This window comes from Dendrobates tinctorius, unplaced genomic scaffold (assembly GCF_039654945.1).
Source record: "Dendrobates tinctorius isolate UK_male_01 unplaced genomic scaffold, ASM3965494v1 ptg000111l, whole genome shotgun sequence".
In the NCBI taxonomy this organism is placed as follows: Eukaryota; Metazoa; Chordata; class Amphibia; order Anura; family Dendrobatidae; genus Dendrobates; species Dendrobates tinctorius.
The window spans coordinates 30,684,214-30,708,123 of NW_027361779.1; the positions used below are offsets into that span (position 1 = coordinate 30,684,214).

The 23,910-nt window shown below is 44.8% G+C and overlaps 1 protein-coding gene across 1 annotated transcript in view; it reads right to left on the reverse strand.

The window, feature by feature from the left end:
- The window catches only part of ZNF292 (zinc finger protein 292), an 80,661-nt gene that overhangs the window by 29,230 nt on the left and 27,521 nt on the right, over positions 1–23,910 (reverse strand). Inside the window, exons 2-4 of the mRNA XM_073589619.1 lie at positions 18,641–18,795; positions 17,932–18,010; positions 7,579–7,714 (exon numbers count right to left, since the gene is read on the reverse strand). Of these exons, the coding sequence (XP_073445720.1) occupies positions 7,579–7,714; positions 17,932–18,010; positions 18,641–18,795 (370 nt within the window). The remainder of the gene's footprint in view (positions 1–7,578; positions 7,715–17,931; positions 18,011–18,640; positions 18,796–23,910) is intronic.

The window sequence follows — 23,910 nt, forward strand, 5'->3', positions numbered from 1 at the left end:
CTGTAAAGCATGGGGGTGGCAACATTATGCTTTGGGGCTGTTTCTCTGCAAAGGGACTAAGAAGACTGATCCGTGTACATGAAAGAATGAATGGGGCCATGTACTGTGAGATTTTGAGTGCAAACCGCCTTCCATAAGCAAAAGCATTGAAGATGAAACGTGGATGGGTCTTTCAGCATGGTAATGATCCCAAGCACAATGCCAGGGCAACGAAGGAGTGGCTTCGTAAGAAGCATATGAAGGTTCTGGAGTGGCCTAGCCAGTCCCCAGATCTCAACCCCATAGAAAACCTTTGGAGGGAGTTGAATGTCTGTGTTGCCCAGAGACAGGCCCAAAACATCACTGCTCTAGAGGAGATCTGCATGGAGGTAAGGGCCAACATACCACCAACAGTGTATGCCACCCTGGTGAAAACTTACAGAAAACGTTTGACATCTGTCATTGCCAATAAAGGATATATAACAAAATACTGAGATGAACTTTTGTTAAAATAAATCTTGCCAAATCAGACAAGGTGATTTTCTGGATTTGTTTTCTCATAGTTGTGGTCTACCTATGGTGTCAATTACAGGCCTCTATCATCTTTTTAAGTGGGAGAGCTTGCACAATTGGTGGCTGACTAAATACTTTTTTCCCACACTGTATCTTGGCCTACTCTACTATAAACAGGAATATTCAGCCTGCATCTGTCACGTGACCTTCCAAGGATTGCAGCGCCAAGATCAAAAGAAGGGTGTCACTGCAGGGAGTATATATTGTTTTTAGTTTCTTTGGGGCCCCAAAGTGATTCAATAGGGGCCTGGTCCAGTAACGAACAACTCCTTTAAGTGTAGAGCTGTTATTTAATCGGTATCACGCAAGTCTTATTTTGAGTTTTGCAAACCAAGTAACCTTTCATATTTATCATGCATAACAACATGTACAAATGCACTGCGTACCTGTAACCTTACATGTTTTTGAATATGCACAGTACAACATCAACTTAAAGCAAATGTATGAAACAAAATACTGAAAGATAACATCAGCGGAAAGCCAGGATATTTTATACTTGCAAGTGCAATCAATTTAATTGAAATGATGTTAGACTGCCTAATATTTATGACCTTGGTACCCCACGCAGCCAGATCTATCCGAGTCAGATCAAGGAAATTATCTTCAACAGCTTAGAGCGCAACACTCTTAGGCGGAGTTCACACGTGGCGTTTTTTGTTCGCGTTTCCGCGGCGGTTTTAACCGCGCGATTTTGCCGCGAAAAATAAGCATCCCATGCATTCCTATGGGATTCCGCAATGCTGTGCTAATGCAGCGGTTTTTACCGCGGCGGATTTGCTTCACGGTAAAAAACGCAACATGCTCATTAATTTTGCAGAATCGCGGCGATCCCGCACCCATAGGAATGCATTGTTCTGCTTACTTTCTGCATGTGGCTGTGCACACCATGCGAAAAGTAAGCAGAACATTAGCAGATGGTACCCACGGCCCGGAGGAGAGGAGACTGTCCTCCGGGCTTTGGGTACCATGTCCCTGTAAAAAATAGAATTTAAAATAAAAAATATTCTTATTCTCACCTTCCGACGTCCCGCGCAGCCTTCCCGCCTCTCTCCACGCTCCCGGTCCCAGTAAGCCTTTGCGAGTGATGACCTCCGTTCTCACGGGATCGCGAAGTCTCGCGGTCATCGCGAATGACCATGAGACGTCGCGATCCCGCGAGAACGGACGTCATCGCGGTAATTCGCGCAAAGGACTATTGGGACCGGGAGCGTGGAGAGGCGGGAAGGCAGCGCGGGACGTCGGAAGGCGAGAATAACTTTTTTTTTTTTATTATTATTTTTTACATCCCATCTTTTACTATTGACGCCGCATAGGCGGCCTCAATAGTAAAAAGTTGGTCACACTCGTCAAACACTATGTTTGACGAGTGTGACCAACCTGTCAATCAGTTCTCCAAGCGATGCTTCAGATCGCTTGGAAAACGCTAGCAATTCTGCAAGCTAATTACGCTTGCAAAATGCTAGCTTTTCCGCGGGAAAATCGCGGGAATTTAAAATATGATTTTGCCGCAGAATGGAATTCTGGAATTCGCGAGGTAATTTCTGCGAGAGTTCCGTTACATGTGAACCCAGCCTTAAACGACCATGGCAAGATAACAAAAAGCTTTGAGGCAAAACACAACATACAGTAGTGTTCAAAATAATAGCAGTCCAATTTGACTAACCAGATTAATCACTGTTTTTGGTATAAATTACATTACCATACGTCAAACAATTCACCAGTCGGTGCAGTAGAGTCTAAGGGTACCATTACACTTAGCGATGCACCAGCGATCCCGACAACGATATGGAACGCTGGTGCATCGCTAAGTGGTCACTAGTGAGCTGCTACACAGGCAGACCTCACCAGCGACATAGCAGCAGTCGGGGGTCGCTACTTACCTGTCAGACGCGGTGATCCCGACGTCCTCCCGCCTGTGTCCACGCGTCGCTCGTCGGCACCACAGGAAGTGCCCGATGAGAAATGGTCCAGGACCTTCTCGGGCGATCAGCTATAACCAGCGGGGGAGCCGGTCGGAGGTAAGTATCACATGTAGCGATATCACTTGCAATATCGCTGCAACGTCACAAAATCGGTGACGTTACAGTGATATTGCTAGCGATATCGCTATGTGCAACGGGCGCTTAAGTAAACCAACAGACTCTGCATTCATGATCTGCATATTAGAATAATTAATTGAAAGTGTGTGTTCAAAATAATAGCACTGTGGAGTTTAATTAGTGAGGTCAATCATTCTGTGAAGAAACAGGTGTGAATCAGGTGGCCCTTACTTATGGGTGAAGCCAGGACATGTTGTACCATGTATTTCTCCTTGAAAGACTGAGACATATGGGTCATTCGAAACATTGTTCAGAAGAACAGCGTACTTTGATTATAAAGTCGATTGGAGATGGTAACAAAGAAGTGCAGACAATGATAGGCTGTTCAGCTAAAATGATCTCCAAAGCTTTAAAATGGAAAGCCAAACCAGAGAGACGTGGAAGAAAGAGGAAGACTGCCATTCAAATGGATGGAAGAACAGTCAGAATGGCAAAGGTTCAACCAATGATCAGCTCTAGGATGATCAAAGACAGGCGACGGGATAGTACGTAAGCAGTCAGACTCCCCTGCTTTGAGGTAGGCTCCAGCGGTGAGCCCACCTCAAAGCCGCGACATATCAGCTGTTATGAACAGCTGACATGTGCCTGCAATATTAACTAGTTAAATCGCGCTGGCAGCGGAGATTTAACTAGAGCTTCCGGCTGCCGGGCCAAAAGTGAGGTCATCGAGGACCCCTGTTGCCTGGACAACCAGAGGTCGCATAGAGACCTCTATGGTTGTTGAAGGCAGTTCGCTTTAAGCGCCGCCCGGTGGCCGGTGAAAATGAAGACGCTACGGGTGTTGGAAAATTGTGCATTTTTTTTTTTTTTTTATTAGGCCTGTATCACACTTAAATTTTTTCTGTCAGTTGCAATCCGTGAAAAAGGTGGAGAACGGATCCGTGTCCGTTAAGATACTAAGGAGTGCCACGAGAGAGAGAGAGAATTTTTGCCGCTCCCCGGAACGGCATGTCATAGTTACAATGCTTCCCGGCGTGAAGCTTCCGGGCTTGCGCACAGCAAAATAGTGGACCGTCAAAGACAAAAAAACGTTGCCGTGTCCATCCCATCCACCCGGAAGATGCTGAAATCTTGGCGGATCCGTCAAAAAACGGGTGGGACGGACGAACGTCAGTCAAGATCCGCCACTAATGTACGTCTATGGGGGGGGGGGGGGAACGGCTCCGCCCCTTTTTTGGCGGATCTGTTTTCAAAAATTGGCGGATTTTGACTGACGTCAAAAAGCGGAAGTGTGAAACAGGCCTTAGATAAAAGAGAACAGACATGTTTGGTGTCTATGAAATCGTAATGACCTGGAGAATCATAATGGAATGTCAGTTTTTGTATTTATTGAACCTAGCAAAAAAGCCAAGCAAAAAACAAGTGTGGGATTGCACTTTTTTTCCCCAATATCACCGCACTTGGAATTTTTTTCCCATTTTCGAGTACACGACATGCTAAAACCAATGACGTCGTTCAAAAGTAAATCTCGTCCCGTAAAAAATAAGCCCTCACATGGCCATATTGACGGAAAAATAAAAAAGTTATGGCCCTGGGAAGGAGGGGAGGAGCGAAAAATGAAAAAAAAAAACACTATCATGAAGGGTTAAGTTACCTGTGAGGAATGTGACAGTTAGAACACGCCTGTGTGAAGCTAAAGTCTTAGCAAGAAGTCCCCGCAAAGTCCCACTATTAAAAAAAAGACATGTACTGAAGCGGATACAAACTGCCAAAGAACACATCAACTGGCCTAAAGAGAAATGGAGAAACATTTGGTGGACTGATGAAAGTAAAATTGTTCTTTGGGGGTCCCAAGGGCCGCAGACAGTTTGTCAGACGACCCCCAAACTCTGCATTCAACCCACAGTATACTCTGAAGTCAGTGAAGCATGGTGGTGCAAACATCATGATATGGGCATGTTTCTCTTACTGTGGTGCCGGATCTATTTACCGCATACCAGGGATCATGAACCAGTTTGCATATATAAAAATACTTGAAGAGGTCATGTTACCTTACGCTGAAGAGGAAATGCCCTTGAATTGGGTCTTTTAACAAGACAACAACTCTAAACACACCAATATACAAGCAAAATCTTGGTTCTAGTCCAACAAAATTGAGGCTTAGGCTATCAGCCCCAGCCCAATCCCTGGACCTTAATCCGGTAGAACACTTGTGGGGTGACATCAAAAATGCTGTTTCTGAGGCAAAGCCAACAAATGTCAAAGAATTGTAGTCAAAGCATCCTGGGCTGGAATAACAGGCGACAGGTGCCTGAAGTTAGTTGACCCTATGCATCATAGATGTGAAGCAGTTCTAAAAACTGTGGGTATACAACTAAATATGAGGTTACTGATTCACAGGAATGCTAAATCGTCATAAACAACAGTACACATTGTGCATTTGCAAAGACAAAAGCAGACGCAATTTTTATGTCCATTTTTGTTATTTTCTGTAATGTAGTTAAAATTATATACATTTTTCATCATGTTTTGAATTAGAAAACAGCATGCAATGTTCCCAATGCATGGAAATGAAAACTAGTATAAAGATTTTGTGATTAACTTGCGTTTTTGAACACACTGCTACAGTGCCTTGCGAAAGTATTCGGCCTCCTGGAACTTTTCAACCTTTGCCCACATATCATGCTTCAAACAAAGATAAATGTAAATTTTTGGTGAAGAATCAACAAGTGGGACACAATTGTGAAGTTGAACGAAAATTGGTTATTTTAAATTTTTGTGGAAATTCAAAAACTGAAAAGTGGGGCGTGCAATATTATTCGGCCCCTTTACTTCAGTGCAGCAAACTCACTCCAGAAGTTCATTGTGGATCTCTGAATGATCCAATGTTGTCCTAAATGACTAATGATGATAAATATAATCCCCCTGTGCGTAATCAAGTCTCCGTATAAATGCTCTGTGATAGTCTCAGGGTTCTGTTTGAAGCACAGAGAGCATCATGAAGACCAAGCAACACAACAGGCAGGTCCGTGATACTGTTGTGGAGAAGTTTAAAGTCGGACTTGGATACAAAATGATTTCGAAAACTTTAAACATCCCAAGGAGCACTGGGTGAGCGATCATATTGAAATGGAAGGAGTATCATACCACTGCAAATCTACCAAGACCCGGCAGTCCCTCTAAACAAGAAGACTGATCAGAGATGCAACAAAGAGGCCCATGATCACTCTGGATGAACTGCAGAGATCTACAGCTGAGGTGGGACAGTCTGTCCATAGGACAACAATCAGTCGCACACTGCACAAATCTGGAATTTATGGAATAGTGGCAAGAAGAAAGCCATTTCTCAAAGATAGCCATAAAAAGTGTTGTTTAAAGTTTGCAACAAGCCACCTGGGGGAGACACCAAACATGTGGAAGAAGGTGCTCTGTTCAGATGAAACCAAAATCAAACTTTTTGGCAACAATGCCAAACGATATGTTTGGCATAAAGGCAACACAGCTCATCACCCTGAACACACCATCCCCACTGTCAAACATGGTGGTGGCAGCATCATGGTTTGGGCCTGCTTTTCTTCAGAAGGGACAGGGAAGATGGTTAAGATTGATGGGAAGATGGATGGAGCCAAATACAGGACCATTCTTGAAGAAAACCTGTTGGAATCTGCAAACGACCTGAGACTGGGACGGAGATTTGTCTTCGAACAAGACAATGATCCCAAACATAAAGCAAAATCTACAATGGAATGGTTCACAAATAAACGTATCCAGGTGTTAGAATGGCCAAGTCAAAGTCCAGCCCTGAATCCAATTGAGAATCTGTGGAAAGAGCTGAAAACTGCTGTTCACAAACGATCACCATAAAACTCATTGAGCTCGAGCTGTTTGCCAAGGAAGAATAGACAAGAATTTCAGTCTCTCGATGTACAAAATTGATATAGACATACCCCAAGCAACTTGCAGCTGTAATCGCAGCAAACGGTGGCGCAATAAAGTATTAAAGGGGCCGAATAATATTGCACGCCCCACTTTTGAATTTTTGAATTTCCACAAAAATTTAAAATAACCAATAAATTTCGTTCAACTTCACAATTGTGTTCCACTTGTTGTTTCTTCACCAAAAATTTACATTTATCTTTATGTCTGAAGCATGATATGTGGGAAAAGGTTGAAAAGTTCCAGGGGGCCGAATACTTTCGCAAGGCACTGTAATTATTTTGAACAATACTGTACATTATCATCTGAAATAAAATGCTCCCTCTTCACAAGTGACTAGCATTAAGGGCCCCATCACACATAGCAATCTCGCTAGCGAGATCGCTGCTGAGTCACAACTTTTGTGACACAACAGCGATCTCACCAGCGAGATCACTGTGTGTGACAGCGATCAGCGACCAGCCCCCCTCCCGGTATCGCCGATCGCTGCAAGAAACCTCTGGACATTTTTTTTTATCGCTGATCTCCCACTGGCCAGCATGCATCGATGCGTGTGACAGGCGGGAGACCAGTGATCAGCTGTAAAATAATAAAAAAAATAAAAAATATTGTTATTCTCACCTTCCGACGTCCCTCGCAGTGTTCTCGCCTCTCTCCACGCTCCTGGTCCCAGTAATCCTTTGCAAGAATGACCGCGAGACTTCACGATCCCGCAAGAACGGACGTCATCACGGTAATTCTCGCAAAGGATTACTGGGACCGGAGCGTGGAGAGAGGCAGGAATACTGCGCGGGACGTCGGAAGGTGAGAACAACAACATTTTTTATTTTAATTCTATTTTTGACATGAATATGGCATCAGCGCTAACGAACAGAGCGATGTCGCGCACGCGGCGTCGCTGTGCTAATCGCTGGTGAAGCTGTCTGTTTGACAGCTCACCAGCGATCACATAGCGACTTACCAGCGATCCTGACAATTTGATATCGTTGTCGGGATCGCTGGTGAGTCGCTATGTGTGACTCCAGCTTTACAGAGGTCATGCAGTGCTTACCCTGATAAGGATCCTTGATTTCATCATTAAGAATTTTATCCAAAATTGTATCCCTCCACACACCATCTTCTTGAGACATATTGTACAAAAGCACAAGCTCGTGACTGCCATTTTCCGTCAATTTAGTATGTGCGGCCTGAGAGAGGAAATAAAGTTAGCAGGTGCTCCAAAAGGACAAATGCAAAATTTGAATGAAAAGTACATTCTCTCAAACACATTCTACCCATCAGGAGTTTGGTATGTAAGGCTTCCTAGAGAAACAAAACATATGGTTGGCAGGTCCAGCTGAAATTAGTGTGTTCAGACTACTTTAATGTGTATGGGTGCCTTTACCCATGAATTATACCTGTTACTATATTTAGTCAATCCCAAAAATGCCACAATAATCAATATATGTTATGCTCTTATAACAAACAATGAAAACCTTGGATCCTGCTGTTCAATAGTAAAAAATCTCTTTTATTGAATTAAATATAAAAGTTAAAAGACTTTCATGTTTAGAAAAAAGTGTACAAGAAAAAAAGAACACACGACTCCCATTTACATAAGGTTTGCTGCATGGTATTGGACCCTATAGCTAACACTCAATAGAGCTGCATGCTTGAGTAAACTCTTTGGATCTGCCAGTATGTGCTGGTGGAATCCCATGAATAAATTATCTGCTGCCCCAAAAAAAACATACCCTGGTACCTCCATACACAGCTGCTCGTAAGGGGGCTTTAAGTAACCACGGTTTTAAACTAGCCACAATCATACAACCTCCACTTTCCTGAGAGTTGAATGGGCCATATCTTTATAAAAATTATCGCCTACAACGATCCATACAAAATGCATGAATTATATCAAATTTAAGCTGAAGCTACAGAGGCCATTACCTGGATCCTAGCAGCGTTACGTGTAAGTCTTGTGGGAGACCCGTCCTTCTGCCCCTAGGCGATAATTTTTATAAAGATATGGCCCATTCAACTCTCAGGAAAGTGAAAGTTGTATGATTGTGGCTAGTATAAAACCGTGGTTACTTAAAGCCCACTTACGAGCAGCTGTGTATGGAGGTTCCCGGGTATGTTTTTTTGGGACAGCAGATAATTTATTCATGGGATTCAACCAGCACATACTGGCAGATCCAAAGAGTTTACTCAAGCATGCAGCTCTATTGAGTGTTAGCTATAGGGTCCAATACCATACAGCAAACCTTATGTAAATGGGAGTCGTGTGTTCCTTTTTTCTTGTATACTTTTTTGTAAACATGAAAGTCTTAACTTTTATATTTAATTCAATAAAAGAGATTTTTTACTATTGAAATGCTCTGTTCTGATCTTGACTTAAACTAACAGCAGGATCCAAGGTTTTCACTGTTACTATATTTGAAGTAGCATTACATGCTGGTTACAGCATCCTTAGCTTACAATAAAGCTGGAAAGCGTGTATTCTTTGTCAGATTTCCACCATCAACTAGTATGATAGGGCAAATACCCATCTGTCCACAGTGATGGAGGGGGGTGATGCAAATACTGTAGAGAAACTCATGGTGAGAATAAAGTATTCAGGTTTTGGCTGAAAACACACAGATTCACAGACTCAGATAAGAAAAAAAAAATATGACGACAGAGACTGAGTCGTCAGGAAAATGCCAACCAATGCCACAAACGGTTGCTTTGTTGTTGTACATACACTGAATTAAATTCTTAGTGACCTATGAAAGTTACATTATAAGTCACTTAAAAAAAAAAAAAGTGTGAAGTCAGCTCAGGAGACGAGCCTGCTTCACACTGGGAAAATGCCAGCTGTGTTGCACAGCTAACACTTGCCTGCAACTGCAACACATGACATTAGAAGCCCCCCCTCCCAGTCACCAACAGACTGAACACCATAGAAGAACTGTAATGTCACCAGAGGTGCCATTTTTTGGTCCCCACACTTCCCAAACAAAATAAATAAGAAAACAATATATGTACCCCAAAATGGTAATAAAAAAATAACAGCTCAGGACACAAAAAGAAAGCCCTTACACAGCTCTATCAATATGAAAATATAAAAGCTGTGTGTCTCAGAAAATGGAAACAAGTTTCTTTTTCTTTAATACTACATTTCACATTTTTTTTATTACATAAATCATAAATAACTATTTGGTTTTGCCATAATCATAATGATCTGGAGAATCAAGTTGCCTGGTCATTTTCACCACAAAACCCAAAAAACAATAGAATTTTTGTTCCCCAGAAGTTTGCATCACTTGGAATGTTTTTGTGTTACAGCCAGGACCTGCAGGCTCTGGCCATGACTGTTAACCTGTTAATGGCAGCTGTCAAACTCAGACAATGGCATTAACGGCACTCCAGAGCGAAATCATATGCACCCATTGGCACTGTCATGATGCGATTTGTGTGCAGGTTGGTTGCTTTGACAGCCGGGGGTCTATTGAAGAACTCTGTGTGTGTCATTACATAGCACTCTTGAAACCCAGCACGTGGCCAGGCTTCATAGGAGAAAATGATTTTTACTATATGAAGCAATACTATAGCATTGCTGCATATAGTACAAGGCAGGCGATCACGGGTTTCAGCCCCCTAAGGACTAATAATTTCAATAAATAAAAAAGTTTTAAAATATGATAAAAACAAAAATGTTCAAATCCCTCTATTTTTCTCTTATTAAACATAATAAACCAAAAAAATACACCTATGTGACATTCCCTGCCTCCAGGAAAGTCCAATATGGAAACATATAAAAATAAACAGATTGTGCAGCTGACACGGCGTAATATACCAGTTCCCGCTTCCTAGAATGAGAATATCTAAATATCCATTGATTGGAATATTATCCACCCAGGGACCTACGGGGGTGATTTCTTCTCTTTATACCTTTCTATTGAATTCTATTATCGCATACACTCAGCTCGCTGTAGAAAGTAAAGGTACTGTCACACATAGCGATGTACCAGCGATCCCGACCAGCGATATGACGCGGTCAGGATCGCTGGTACATCGCTAAGTGGTCGCTAGTGAGCTGCCAACACAGGCAGATCTCACCAGCGACACCGCTGGGGATGGGGGTCGCTACTTACTTGTCACACTAGGCGATCCTGCGTCCTCCCGCCCGGCTCCACGCTCGTCTCTCCACATGAAGCGCCGCAGGAAGCTGAAGACGAGAAGCGGTCCTGAACGTTCTCGCACGATCAGCGATAACCAGTGGGGGAGCGGGTCGTAGGTAAGTATCAGACACAGCGATATCGCAAGCAATATTGCTATAAGGTCACAAGTTATAGCGATATTGCTAGCGATATCGCTTAGTGTGACAGTACCTTAAGTGACGCCATCTGATACCGTCTATCACTGATGAACAATGGAATGATGCCCTGGAGGTACACACGATGGTATCACCAGCTGCAAACAACAAGCTAATCCAATTGTATATTCTTCACCAGTCTTATATGACCCCATACAGACTTCATAAATTTGGTAGAAGGGCAACGGATGAATGCCACAGATGTGGGGAATCAGGGGCGGATTTTTGGCACCTTATCTGAAGCTGTGGTGGTATGCGAGGGTATTGGAGTGATGTCATATATACATTGGAACGAATATTGGGAATACCGGTTGAATGCACTCCTGAGCTGTGTCTCCTGGGTGTTGTGGATGAAGTGATGTGGGTTCATTATGATAGAATATTTCTTCGAGAGGTTTTTTTTATGGCTAGGAAGGCAGTGGTGTTGAGATGGATGGGAGGGAAATCCCCTTCAATCAATCAGTGGAAGAAATTTGTAAATGATATAATACCTTGCGAGAACATACTGTATAAAAACAGAAAATGTCCCCAGAAGTTCCATAAGATTTGGGAAAGGTGGTGCGATTCCCTTTTGACACACTTGGCTCCTAATGCTATAGTTTCTTCGATTTCGAGATATAATCCCTGATGTATATATATCACTTCTAGAAAATGCAAGTTTTGATCTGTGTGAATTTTTGAATGTGTATCTTTTATACTCTGACCTGATACGAGCTCACGGATCCTTAAATTGACCCTGTAAACTAGAAGATGCAACGAATGGTATAATGTATTGTGTAGAATACTATGTTTGTTTTGTTTGCTTCTTATTGCGGGAAATGTAATATCATGGTTATGTCACTATGAATAACCCTGACTTTATATTGTAATGTCCTATGTTTGATATACTATTGTCATGATCCCAGTGCAGGTTTTTGAGCTGCACGTCAGGGGTTAATGTCTGGAGCTCAGTGCAGGTTTTGACCTGCACACCTCGGGTTAATGATTGTGGCCTCTTTTTGGTTCTGGGAGAGCTTCTTAAACCCCTGGGAAGCTTCAATCCCTGTCAGTTATACTTTTGCCTTTGGCCGAGTGTGGTGACCTCTGTGTGCCTGTTCGTTGTTATAGCTTGTTTATATGGTTCTGACCCGGTTCTGTTTCCCGTTGTGAGTTTGCCTGTTGATTCTGTACTGCGCTACCCTCTCTGTGTATGACTCGTTGCCTGTTATCCGACTACTCTCTGCTCGCCCCTCTTGTACCTTGCAGCTATCTCTGTGTATGACTCATTGGCTACGTCCTGACTATCCTGTCTATGCCTCTTGGTAACTTTGTCTCGCAGTTACCCTGCTAGGAGTTCTCTTGCAGCTCCTAGCTCTCTGGAGTTTAGGCCACGCCCCCAGCAGTCACGTGCTTCAGGTCCTGCTGTTCTGATGTACGCACCTATTCGGCTGCTGCCCGCTCCACAGGTATCTTTGAACACAGTTCACTTTACTCAGGACACGCGCACTGGCTCAGTGAGCAAGCTCAGTGCGGTGTTCCTGACATTATAACTGACCTTGAATTTTTTTTTTTCTCTCCTCACTTCTGCAGCATGGACCCAATGTGTGCTTTATCTGAGCAGGTGAAATGCTTGACTCAGTCGCTGTAGAAGCTAAGTTTGGAACACCAAGCTCTGGCTCAGTCCCAACGGCGAGTTGAGGACTCAGTTCAGGGGGTGCTTTCCGCAGGCTTTCAGCAGGTGGGGAATAGAGATGTCATTTTAGTCCCACCCAAATCTCCGGTTAAATTGCCAGATACGTTTGCCGGTAACAAAGATGAATTCAGAGCATTTAAGGAGGGCTGTAAGCTCTTTTTCTCTTTGAGACCCCGCTCCTCTGGGGATGAGAAAGAGGGTGTTGGTGGTTATGTCCCTGCTTAGGGGGTCCCCACAAGCCTGGGCATTTTCGCTTTCCTCTTCTGCCCTGGAGAGAATGTCTGTGGATGCGTTTTTTGAAGCCTAAGGGTATGTGCACACGCTGCGGATTGGGGTGTGGATTTGGCCGCGCAGATTTTGTAAAATCCGCAGGTCAAAAGACCTGCGGTTTTGCCCTGCGGTTTTTCATCTCCACAATGGAGGAGATGGCAAACCGCAGCAGAATCCGCAGAAAGAATTGACATGTCAATTCTTTCTGTGGTTTAGAAACCGCAGGAAAACCGCGTGGAAAAATCCGCAGCATCTGCACTGCGGTTTTTAATATCCATAGGATATTATGGTACTGTCCATAGGATATTATGGTACTGTACACCGCAGCAAAAACTGCTGCGCATCCGCAGCGGCCAAATCCGCTGCGGAACCGCAGCAGAATCCGCAGCGTGTGCACACACCCTTAGGGCTTATTTATGAGCTTGATAGAGTGCGTTTGGATGAGGACAAGATGATGAGTGTCTGTCAGGGGGAGCACTCGGCCAAATGGTTCTGTACGGAATTCAGACGTTGGGCAGCCGAGATTTCTTGGAGTGATGCCGCCCTTCGGGGGCTGTTCCGTAGAGGCCTGTGTGAACGTCTAAAGGATGCCTTGGCACTCCATCCTCCACCTGACTCCCTGGAGGATGCCATGACCCAAGTGGTTCGCATGGATCGCAGACTACGGGCTAGAGGTGTTATGCAACGGGAAACACCATTATTCTTCAGTGGAGATGAGACCCGGACTCTTCCTGTGGCTATGGAGGTGAGCATTGTCACCTGTGAGGAAAAGGAAAGACGACGCCGCCGGGAGAAGCAGTTGTGCTTCTATTGTGGGGAATCTGGACACTGGAAGAATGACTGCCCCTCCTGTCCGTCATCCTCCAAGATGGCGGGAAACTACTAGGTCTGGGTAGTAGTCGAGGAGGCTACACACACCTTCAGGTACAATTTTCCTCACGTGCAAAAATGGTGCTGCAGGTGGAACTGGAACTTGGTAATGGTCCGGTTCAGACTACTGCTTTTGTTGACTGTGGTTCTGCTGTGAACCTGATTGATACCCAAATTATGACTCTTAATAAGATAGGGACAGTCAGGCTTCAGGATCCTGTTAAACTTGTGGCAATTGACTCGTCCCCTCTTACCCAGGACAGTATCTGTTGCAGGTCTGAACTTTTTTCTTTAAAAGTGGGTTCCACTCATTTGGAAAAACTAAGTTGTCTTGTGCTAGATAACTTGCCTGCAGGACTGGTACTGGGGATGCCTTGGCTACAGGGGAGATCACTCAATGGGGATGCAAGGATAAATGTGGTGACCTGGGACACCTTGTTAACGCTGTTAAATCCGTATCTGTGTCGTCTGTCGGTCTGGAAGGTATTTCGGAGTACCTGAAGGATTTCAAAGACGTTTTTTCCGAAAGTGAGGCTGATGGGCTGCCACCACATAGACCCTACGATTGTGCCATTGATTTAGTACCCGGAGACAAGTTACCTAAGGCTCGATTGTTCAATTTGTCTGGGCCTGAGCGCCAAGCCATGAAGGAGTACATCGCTGAGAGTCTCCGCAAAGGGTATATCAGACCTTCTGTGTCACCTGTGGCAGCAGGATTCTTCTTTGTGAAGAAGAAAGATGGTGGCTTGCGGCCGTGCCTCGACTTTCGGGAACTTAACAAGATAACGGTTAGGAACACTTACCCGTTTCCCCTCATCCCAGACTTATGTAACCAGTTAGCTGGGGCCCAATGGTTCTCCAAGTTAGATCTCCGGGGGGCCTACAACTTGATAAGGGTTCGGGAAGGGGACGAGTGGAAAACTGCGTTCCTCACATCAGAAGGACTCTTTGAAAACCTGGTAATGCCGTTTGGGTTAACTAAGCGCCCGCTATTTTCCAGAATTTCATCAATGTGGTGTTTTCTGACCTGATAGGCCGTTTTGTTATTATTTATTTGGATGACATTTTGGTGTATTCCCCGGACAGCCAATCTCACTTGCAACATCTACAGACAGTTCTCTAGAGACTCAGGGAGAACCAATTGTTCGCCAAATTGGAAAAATGTTCGTTTTTTGTACAGGAACTGTCTTTTTTGGGGTCGATTGTGTCCTGTGAGGGGTTTCATATGGATCCTAGGAAGGTGCTGGCGATCGCTGACTGGGTTCAGCCTCGAGATCTCAAGGGGCTCCAGCGTTTCTTAGGATTTGCGAACTATTATCGGAGATTCACTAAAGGTTTCTCACAAGTGGTTAAACCACTCACGGATCTTACCCGGAAGGGCGCTGATGTAAAAAATTGGTCTGTACTCGCTAAGGAGTCCTTCTCAGCTATTAAGAAATGTTTCATGTCCGCCCCGGTGTTGGTCCAACCAGACCCATCCAAACCATTCATTGTGGAGGTGGATGCTTCTGAAGTGGGGGTGGGGGCAGTGCTGTCCCAGGGTCCGGCCACCCTTACCAATCTCAGACCCTGTGCCTTCTTCTGCAAGAAGTTCTCTTCAGCTGAGAGAAACTATGATGTAGGCAATAGAGAACTGCGGTCAAGCTGGCGTTTGAGAAATGGAGGCACTTTTTGGAAGGGGCGGCTCACCCTACCACGGATCACAAAAATCTGGCATACCTTGAATCTGCCAAGAGGCTTACTCCTAGACAAGCCCGTTGGTCATTTTTTTTTCCCCCCCCCCCCCACGATTTCAGTTCTCCATTACTTTTCGACCAGGGTCCAAAAATGTTAAAGTGAATGCCCTGTCCAGAAGTTTTGACCCCCCAAGCAGCCATCCTCCATTCTTCCCCCAGGGGTGGTAGTGGCGGGGGTCTCATCTGAGTTGGAACAAGAAATTCTAAGGGCTCAGGCCCTAGCTCCGGCTACCAGGCCAGGGGATAAATTGTTTGTTCCAGATTCATTGCGGCCTAGACTTCTGCAGGAGTTTCATGAGTCTAGACTGAGTGCTCATCCAGGTATCACGGCCACTAGAGAGGCAGTAGCCAGGGGTTTTTGGTGGCCTTCACTAAGGTCCGATGTCAAGAAATTTGTTTCTGCTTGTGGTGTGTGTGTCCGTTCCAAAAGCTCGCAGAACCGGCTGGCTGGGGAACTCATACCTTTACCGTTTCCCGATAAAATCCATGGAAAGATGAGTCCATGGCCTATTACCGGCCTTCCACCTTCCAGGTGGTGGTGGATAGGTTTTCTAAACAGGCCCATTTCGTTCCCTTGGCAGCACTACCCTCAGCAGAAACATTATCAAGGTTGTTTGTGCAGCATGTGGTCCGATTGCATGGGGTACCCCTGAATGTGGTGTCTGACAGAGGTGTGCAGTTTGTGGCCAAAATTTGGAGGACGTTTTGTATGAAATTGGGCATCTCATTCTCCTTCTCGTCGGCATATCACCCGGAGAGTAATGGTCAGAGAGAACGCACCAATCAATCCCTGGAACAAATTCTCAGGTGTCTGACCTCCGCCAGACAGGAGGATTGGTGTGATGGGTTACCGTTGGCGGAATTCGCTTTTAACAACCGGGTGAGTCAGTCCACCAACATGTCCCCATTCCTGATTAACTATGGGTGTAATCCGCATTTTGGGGAGGTTTCACGGGTGGATTCCGGTTGTCCAGGGGTAGAGGGGGTCCATTCAACAGTTAAAAAACCTCTGGGCTGAAGTCCAGCGTAATATCTCTCGGGCCCAAGGGAGGTACAAATATTTTGCTGACAAAAAGAGAGCCTCGGGAGACATGTTTCAGGTGGGAGAGAAAGTTTGGCTTTCCACACGTAACATCAACTTAAAGGTACCATCAGCTAAGTTGGGACCAAAGTTCATTAGTCCGTACAAGATTATGGAGATAGTCAACCCAGTGGCATATAGGTTGCGTCTCCCCGCCTCCTTAAAAATATCCAATGTGTTCCATAAATCTCTGTTGAAATCCGTAGGTTCTGTCAAAGAGGACTCCGAGCCTATTGTTCCTCCAGTGCTGGTGGAGGGTCAATTGGAGTATGAGGTCGGACATATTGTGGACTCTCGGCGGGTGCGCCGCTCTTTGCAGTATCTGGTCCACTGGAAGGGATATGGACCAGAGGAGCGCTCATGGGTCCCTGCTCGCTCTGTACATGCAGATCGCCTGGTTCGGGCTTTCCATGCCAAGTACCCGGGGAAGCCTGGGGGTCCAGAGACCCCCCGTTTAGAGGGGGGTACTGTCATGATCCCAGTGCAGGTTTTTGAGCTGCACGTCAGGGGTTAATGTCTAGAGCTCAGTGCAGGTTTTGACCTGCACACCTCAGGTTAATGATTGTGGCCTCTTTTTGGTTCTGGGAGAGCTTCTTAAACCCCTGGGAAGCTCCAATCCCTGTCAGTTATACTTTGCCTTTGGCAGAGTGTGGTGACCTCTGTGTGCCTGTTCGTTGTTATAGCTTGTTTATATGGTTCTGTTCCCCGTTGTGAGTTTGCCTGTTGATTCTGTACTGCGCTACCCTCTCTGTGTATGACTCGTTGCCTGTTATTTGACTACTCTCTGCTCGCCCCTCTTGTACCTTGCAGCTATCTCTGGGTATGACTCATTGGCAACATCCTGACTATCCTCCCTGTCTATTCCCCTTGGTAACTTTGTCTTGCAGTTACCCTGCTAGGAGTTCTCTTGCAGCTCCTTGCTCTCTAAAGTTTAGGCCACGCCCCCAGCAGTCACGTGCTTCAGGTCCTGCTGTTCTGAAGTACGCACCTATTCGGCTGCTGCCCGCTCCACAGGTATCTTTGAACACAGTTCGCTTTACTCAGGACACGCACACTGGCTCAGTGAGCAAGCTCAGTGCGGTGTTCCTGACAACTATATTGTGGAATCCTTCAATAAAAAGTTTAAAAAATAAAAAATAAACAGATTGGCAGCTTTCTGTGTACATTGTGCATAGGCAGAAAGTTGCCAATCATGGTTTGAGCCTCCGGAGTTATACAGAGCTAATGAATGTGAAGGACTGCATGCAACTGGTTTACTAGACCTCTAATGATAATCTCCTGCTGATAAAACAGTGTGATTTTATCAAAACTACAGCAAGCAGCTCAAGTAAGTGGCACATGACTGTAAACAAGGCCTCTCCAAATTATGCTGCCCTCACATTAGGTGGCAAAAACCTGGCAACAAGTTCCCTTTAACATTTTGACATAAAAGACTTTACCTTTATCGTGCCTTGAAATCTTTCCCAGTGATCATTGGGTAACTCTTGAGGCAAACATAATAGGAGTTCAACACAGCTTCTACAAAACAAATGAGAAAGTGTATTGTGTGCTTTTATGATTTGTAAGAAAAAATTAGATAAGAGATAATGCAAACTTTTTAGGAGTCCATTTCTTAATTGCCTTTTTCCCTGCTGTTCCCTGGGTGGCAAGAACCATTACCCCATGGGAATAAAAACTATTTTGCAGTTGTCTATTGGTTGTAATTGTACATATTTCCTGTAATTTCTATATAGATGAAGGGAAAAATCAAGTGTAACAGAGGCATCCTCTTACAAATTTTTTCCTACTTACAGAATTATCTGCAGATGTAACTAAATGTATTGCAACATTTTCACAAAAGAATGACATGTCGACAGGTGCCCTGATTTCTGTGATGGCTTTTCCACTTCTAAAAAACCTTGTCCACAAGCACTATACTCTAAATTGTAGCTGGGTTTCAATGGTCTGTCCGAACACGGCCTAAAACTATTTAGTAAAGTAAAGATATGATTCAATAAATCATTATTTTGGATCCTATGCTGTAGTAAAAAAAATGTAGATGCTCCTCACATTAGTGCCGTTTTTTAACATCATGTTAGCAAGACAGACAAAAAAATTACTAAGAAAACAAAAGATAAAAGATTTTTTTTTTTTGTTGAGCATACTTACAAAGCTAGCCGCTCCAGCACCAAGCTGACATTTTCACACTGCGATGTGAGATATGGCCTGGCATTGGAGTAACTTTGGATAGCCACTGTGTACACTTCCAGTAGGGGCAGAGAGTCTTCAGAAGCTTTCCATTTCTCAGCATACTCGAGAAGAGTCTGTTTGAAAAGGAGGAACATTTAGGCTAACGTACAGATAGTGCATACAAATCCAACCAATGTAAAATCATTAACATAAAACTTATAGAATAAAAACTGTTTAAAAAAGCAGTGCCCCCTGTGATAACTGATCAGATATGTATCTTTATCAAACCCGCTCTTATGATACAAAAGTCAATAGATGGTTGGCAGCTTTGGGAAATGCGGAATTTATTGTATTACAATTATAGGTGTTCTCCACTATCACTAGAATATAGGATAACTGTATGATCGCACGATCCCCAATCTAGAGAATGGGGTCCCAACATCCCCTCCATGTATGACTGGAGGTGTGCTGCACATGAGTAACCATCTCCCCCATTCACTGTCCAGGACTGATTGACATAACTGCACTGCACTGCACTCAATTTAATACATACTGAAGTGGTGGTGGTGATAAAAGTGGACTACCGGTCAATTTACAGGCGATTTGGAAACCCTCATTTTGGTAACTTATTTTAAAAATCCATGTCATAGGGATTTCCCATCAGACAAATGACCACCCATTCACAAGATTCATATATGATCGCTTGCCGTTTACCTGCTAGGATTCCTAACTAGCCCCCAGAATGGGGTCCTGACATCTCCTGTGGTTTAAGGGATAGTAAAGTAAGGATAGCTGCCTTATTATGAGACCTAAGATGTACACTGCTCAAAAAAAAATAAAGGGAACACTTAAACAACATAATGTAACTCTAAGTCAATCACACTTCTGTGAAATCAACCTGTCCAGTTACGAGGCAACACAGATAGTGAATCAATTTCTCCAGCCGTTGTGCAAATGGAACAGACAACAGGTAGAAATGATAGGCAATTAGAAATACAACCCCTATAAATGAGTGGCTCTGCAGTGGTGACGACAGACCATTTCTCTGTTGTCATCCTTTCTGTTTTGGTTACTTTTGCATTGTCATTGTTCTCACCCCTAGAGGTACTGTACAGTAGCACAAGGCTGTGTCTACAACCAGAAGTTGCTCAGGTAGTGTAGCTCACCCAGGATGACACATCAATGCGAGTTATGGCAAGAAGGGTAGCTGTGTTTGTCAGCACAGTGTCCAGAGTATGAAGAAGATACCAGGAGACAGGTCAGTACAGCAAGAGATGTGGAGGGGGTGGTACGAGGGCAATAACCCAGCAGCAGGATCGCTACCTCCTCCTTTGTGCAAGGATGAACAGGAGGAGCAGTGCTAGAAGCCTGTAAAATGACCTCCAGCAGCCCACTAACATCCATGTGTCTTCAGAAACAGACTCCATGAGGGTGGAATGAATACCCGACATCCACAAGCGAGTGCTTACAGCCCAAGACCATGCAGGGCGAGTGGTATTTGCCAGAGAACACAAAAATTGGCAGATTCGACATTAGAGCACTGTGCTCTTCATGGATGAGAGCAAGTTCACACTGAGCACGTGACAGAGTCTGGAGGCACAGTGGAGATTGTTCTGCTGCCTGCAACATCCTCCAGCATGACCAGTTTGGCAGTGGATCAGTAATGGTGTAGGGAGGTATTTCTTTGGAGGGCCGCACAGCCCTCCATGTACTAGCCACAGGGACCCTGACTGTCATTTGGTACTAGGATGAGATCCTCAGACCCATTGCGAGACCATATGCAGGTGCACTGGGACCTGGGTTCCTTCTAATGCATGACAATGCTAGGCCTCATGTGGCTGAAGTGTGTCAGCAGTCCCTGCATGATGAAGACATTGATGCTATGCGCTGGACTGCCCATTTCCCAGATCTGAATCCAATCAAGCATATTTGGGACATCATGTCTTGTTCCATACACCAAGGCCATGTTGCACTACAGACTGTGCAGGAGTTGACCGATTCTTTAGTCCGGGTCTTAGAGGAGATCCCTCAGGAGAATATCTGCTTTCTCATCAGGACCATCCCCTGGCATTGCAGATTGGTCATACATGCACGACGACGCCACACACACTATTAACCATCATTTCCTTGTCTTGTGGTATTTCCACTGAAGTTGGATCAGCCTGTAATTTTCCACTTTGATTTTGAGTATCAATCCAAATCCAGACCTCCATGGGATATTAATTTTGATTTACATTGATTATTTTTATGTTTTATTGTTCTCAATGCATTCCACTATGTAATGAATAAATATTTCCAACAGGAATTTTTTTTATTCAGTGATATTTCGGTATTTTAGAGTTCCCGTTATTTTTTTGAAAAGTGTGTTTATTAATGCGGTTTGTATTGTGAAATCCGGTGACAAATCTACTTATATGCGTTATAAACAAAAAAGCAATGAGAAAAATCATGAGGGAGGCTCCCCACCAGCCTCTTAATAAATCAGGAGCATCTGAAAAGTGGTACAGGTACTACCACAAAATCTTACTCCAGTCAGGTATGGAAGATTTCTTGAGTAAGGAACAGCACAGGTCATGATGAATTAGATCATCTGTGGCATCAATCTGCTGTCGTACCACCTACTTTGGTTGGTCTGGACAAATGTGTCATGAAATAGCCAAAAGTCTTAGTTACTCACCGGTTAACGGTATTTTTCGGAGTCCATAACAGCACCACCTGAGAGAGGGGATCCGCCCTTCAGGAAAGGAAACCTACAGATACAAAAGGGAGGCACCTCTCCCACGCATCAGTTGGATTACAGAGCACAAGAGGACCTCCAAGGTTAATGCATGATTTATGTACAGTACTATTATTATCTAAATATTTATCACCAGTGGACATATACAAGAGGAAGAAGTGCACACCCGATTTAACTAAGGGAAGGGAATATACGGGTGCTGTCATGGACTCCGAAAAATACCGTTAACCGGTGAGTAACTAAGACTTTATTCGGTCGTCCATGACAGCACCACCTGAGAGAATTACAGAGAGTAATAACTTTAGGGGGGGGGGGGGGGACTACAGCCTGCAGTACCCTTATACCAAAGGAGAGGTCTGCGGAAGCACCCAGGTCTAGCCTATAATGACTATAAAAGGTGCTCGGAGAGGACCAAGTAGCCATCTTACATATCTGGTCAATGGAGACTTCCGATCTCTCAGCCCACGAGGTCACCATGGCTCTGGTTGAATGCGCCCTCAGCTTCCCGGATGCCGACCTGCCTTTTGAGGGGTATGCTATTGAAATCGCCTCTCTAATCCACCTGGCTAAGGCATTATCTTTTTTCCAGGGATCGGTAACTGCCAGATATTCTATGAGGCATCTCCTAACATCCAGGGTGTGTAGTTTCTCTTCCTTCTCGTTAGATGGATTAGGAAGGATGGAAGGACTATTTCCTGTGTCCTATGAAAGCTAGAAGCTACCTTAGTTAAGCACGCTGGATCAGGCCTAAGTATTACCCTATCGTCTTTAAACTGTATATAAGGAGGACGCCTAGATAATGCCTGGATGTTGCTTACTCTACGAGCTGATGTCAGAGCTACCAGGAAGGCTACTTTGAGGGACAGGTTTTTTATTGAAGCTGATGAGATAGGTTCAAATGGAGCTTCCGTCATAGCCGTGAGGACTAGGTTCAAGTCCCACGGCATGATTCTATCCTTCACTATTGGCCTGGATCTACCTGCCGCCTTAATGGATCTACTGACCCAGTAATTAACCGCGATGGTGCAGCTAAAGAGGGCCCCCAAGGCTGATACTTGTACTTTAAGGGTACTGGTGGAAAGACCCATGTCCAGACCCTTCTGAAGAAACTCTAAGATTCGAATTATAGGCGCTGAATCCCCAGCGACTACTCCTGAGTTCTGCAGGAATTTGTTCCAAACTCTGACGTAAATTTTGGTAGCAATGATTTTTCTACTTTTAAAGTAGGGTGTTAATCAGGTCTGGGGAGAAACCTTTATCCTTTAGCAGTGACCGTTCAAACTCCACGCCGTCAGATGTAGGCCAGCCACCTGAGGATGGAAAACTGGGCCCTGGGATAGGAGATCCAGGATGTCCGGAAGAACCCAAGGATCGGACACCGACATGGTCCTGAGGCATGAGAACCATGCCCTCCTGGGCCAAAATGGAGCGATAACTATAACCCTTGCTCTGTCTTTCCAGATTTTCCTCAACACCAGGGGTAGGAGAGATAGGGGGGAAGGCGTAGGCTAGCCTGAAGTCCCACTTTATCAGAAAGGCATCCACCGCCAGAGGATCTTCTCTGGGATTTAGGGAGCAGAACTGTCTTAATTTCCTGTTTTCTTTGGTGGCGAAGAGATCTACCTCTGGTTGTCCCCACCTTTGTACAATCAGGTTGAAGATGGAGGTTTTTAGGGACCATTCTCCTTGCTTTAGCAGATTGCGGCTTAAGAAATCTGCCGTGATGTTTTCTTTCCCTTTTATATGTAGAGCTGTTAAAGATAGAAAAAGCTGCTCTGCTAGATGGAACAAACACTCTGCTACATTCATCAGGGGCTTGGAACGAATCCCGCCTTGGTGGTTGATATAAGCCACGGTGACCTGATTGTCAGAGAACACTCGTACAGGATGACCCTGCAGATACATAAGGAGCTTTTTAGCTACCTGCTCCACCACTGTCAATTCTCTCAGGTTAGATGAAATTTCTACCTGATGATGCTCCCATAGGCCCTGGACCAGGATCTCACCCATATGAGCCCCCCAACCGGAAGGGCTAGCATCCGTGGTGAGTATGCGGGTTATGTTATACTCCCAGGGTACTCCTCTGGATAAATTATCCTTGTCTAGCCACCACTCTAGAGACTCCCTTGTGTTCAGGGACAAGGTTAGCTGGCCCTCTAAGTAACCCCCAAGGACTCTTTGATGTAATAAAACCTCGCCCTGTAGTTTCCTTGCATGAAACTGGGCCCACTGGACTGCCGGGATACAGGATGAGAGGGAACCTAGAAGGGACATGGCTTTCCTGAGGGACATGGTGGGGTTATTGGAAGCATTCAGGACCTGGTAGTGTAGGCGAACAAGCTTCTCTGGAGGCAGATGGCATTCCTGTTTCTCAGAATCTAGGATTAGGCCTAAGAATTGCTGGACTCTCATCGGCTGTAACCGAGATTTTTTTATGTTCAGCAACCATCCTAACCGCTCTAGGGCAGACATTGCCCTCTGTAGCTGTTCCAAACAATGATCCGCCGTTTTG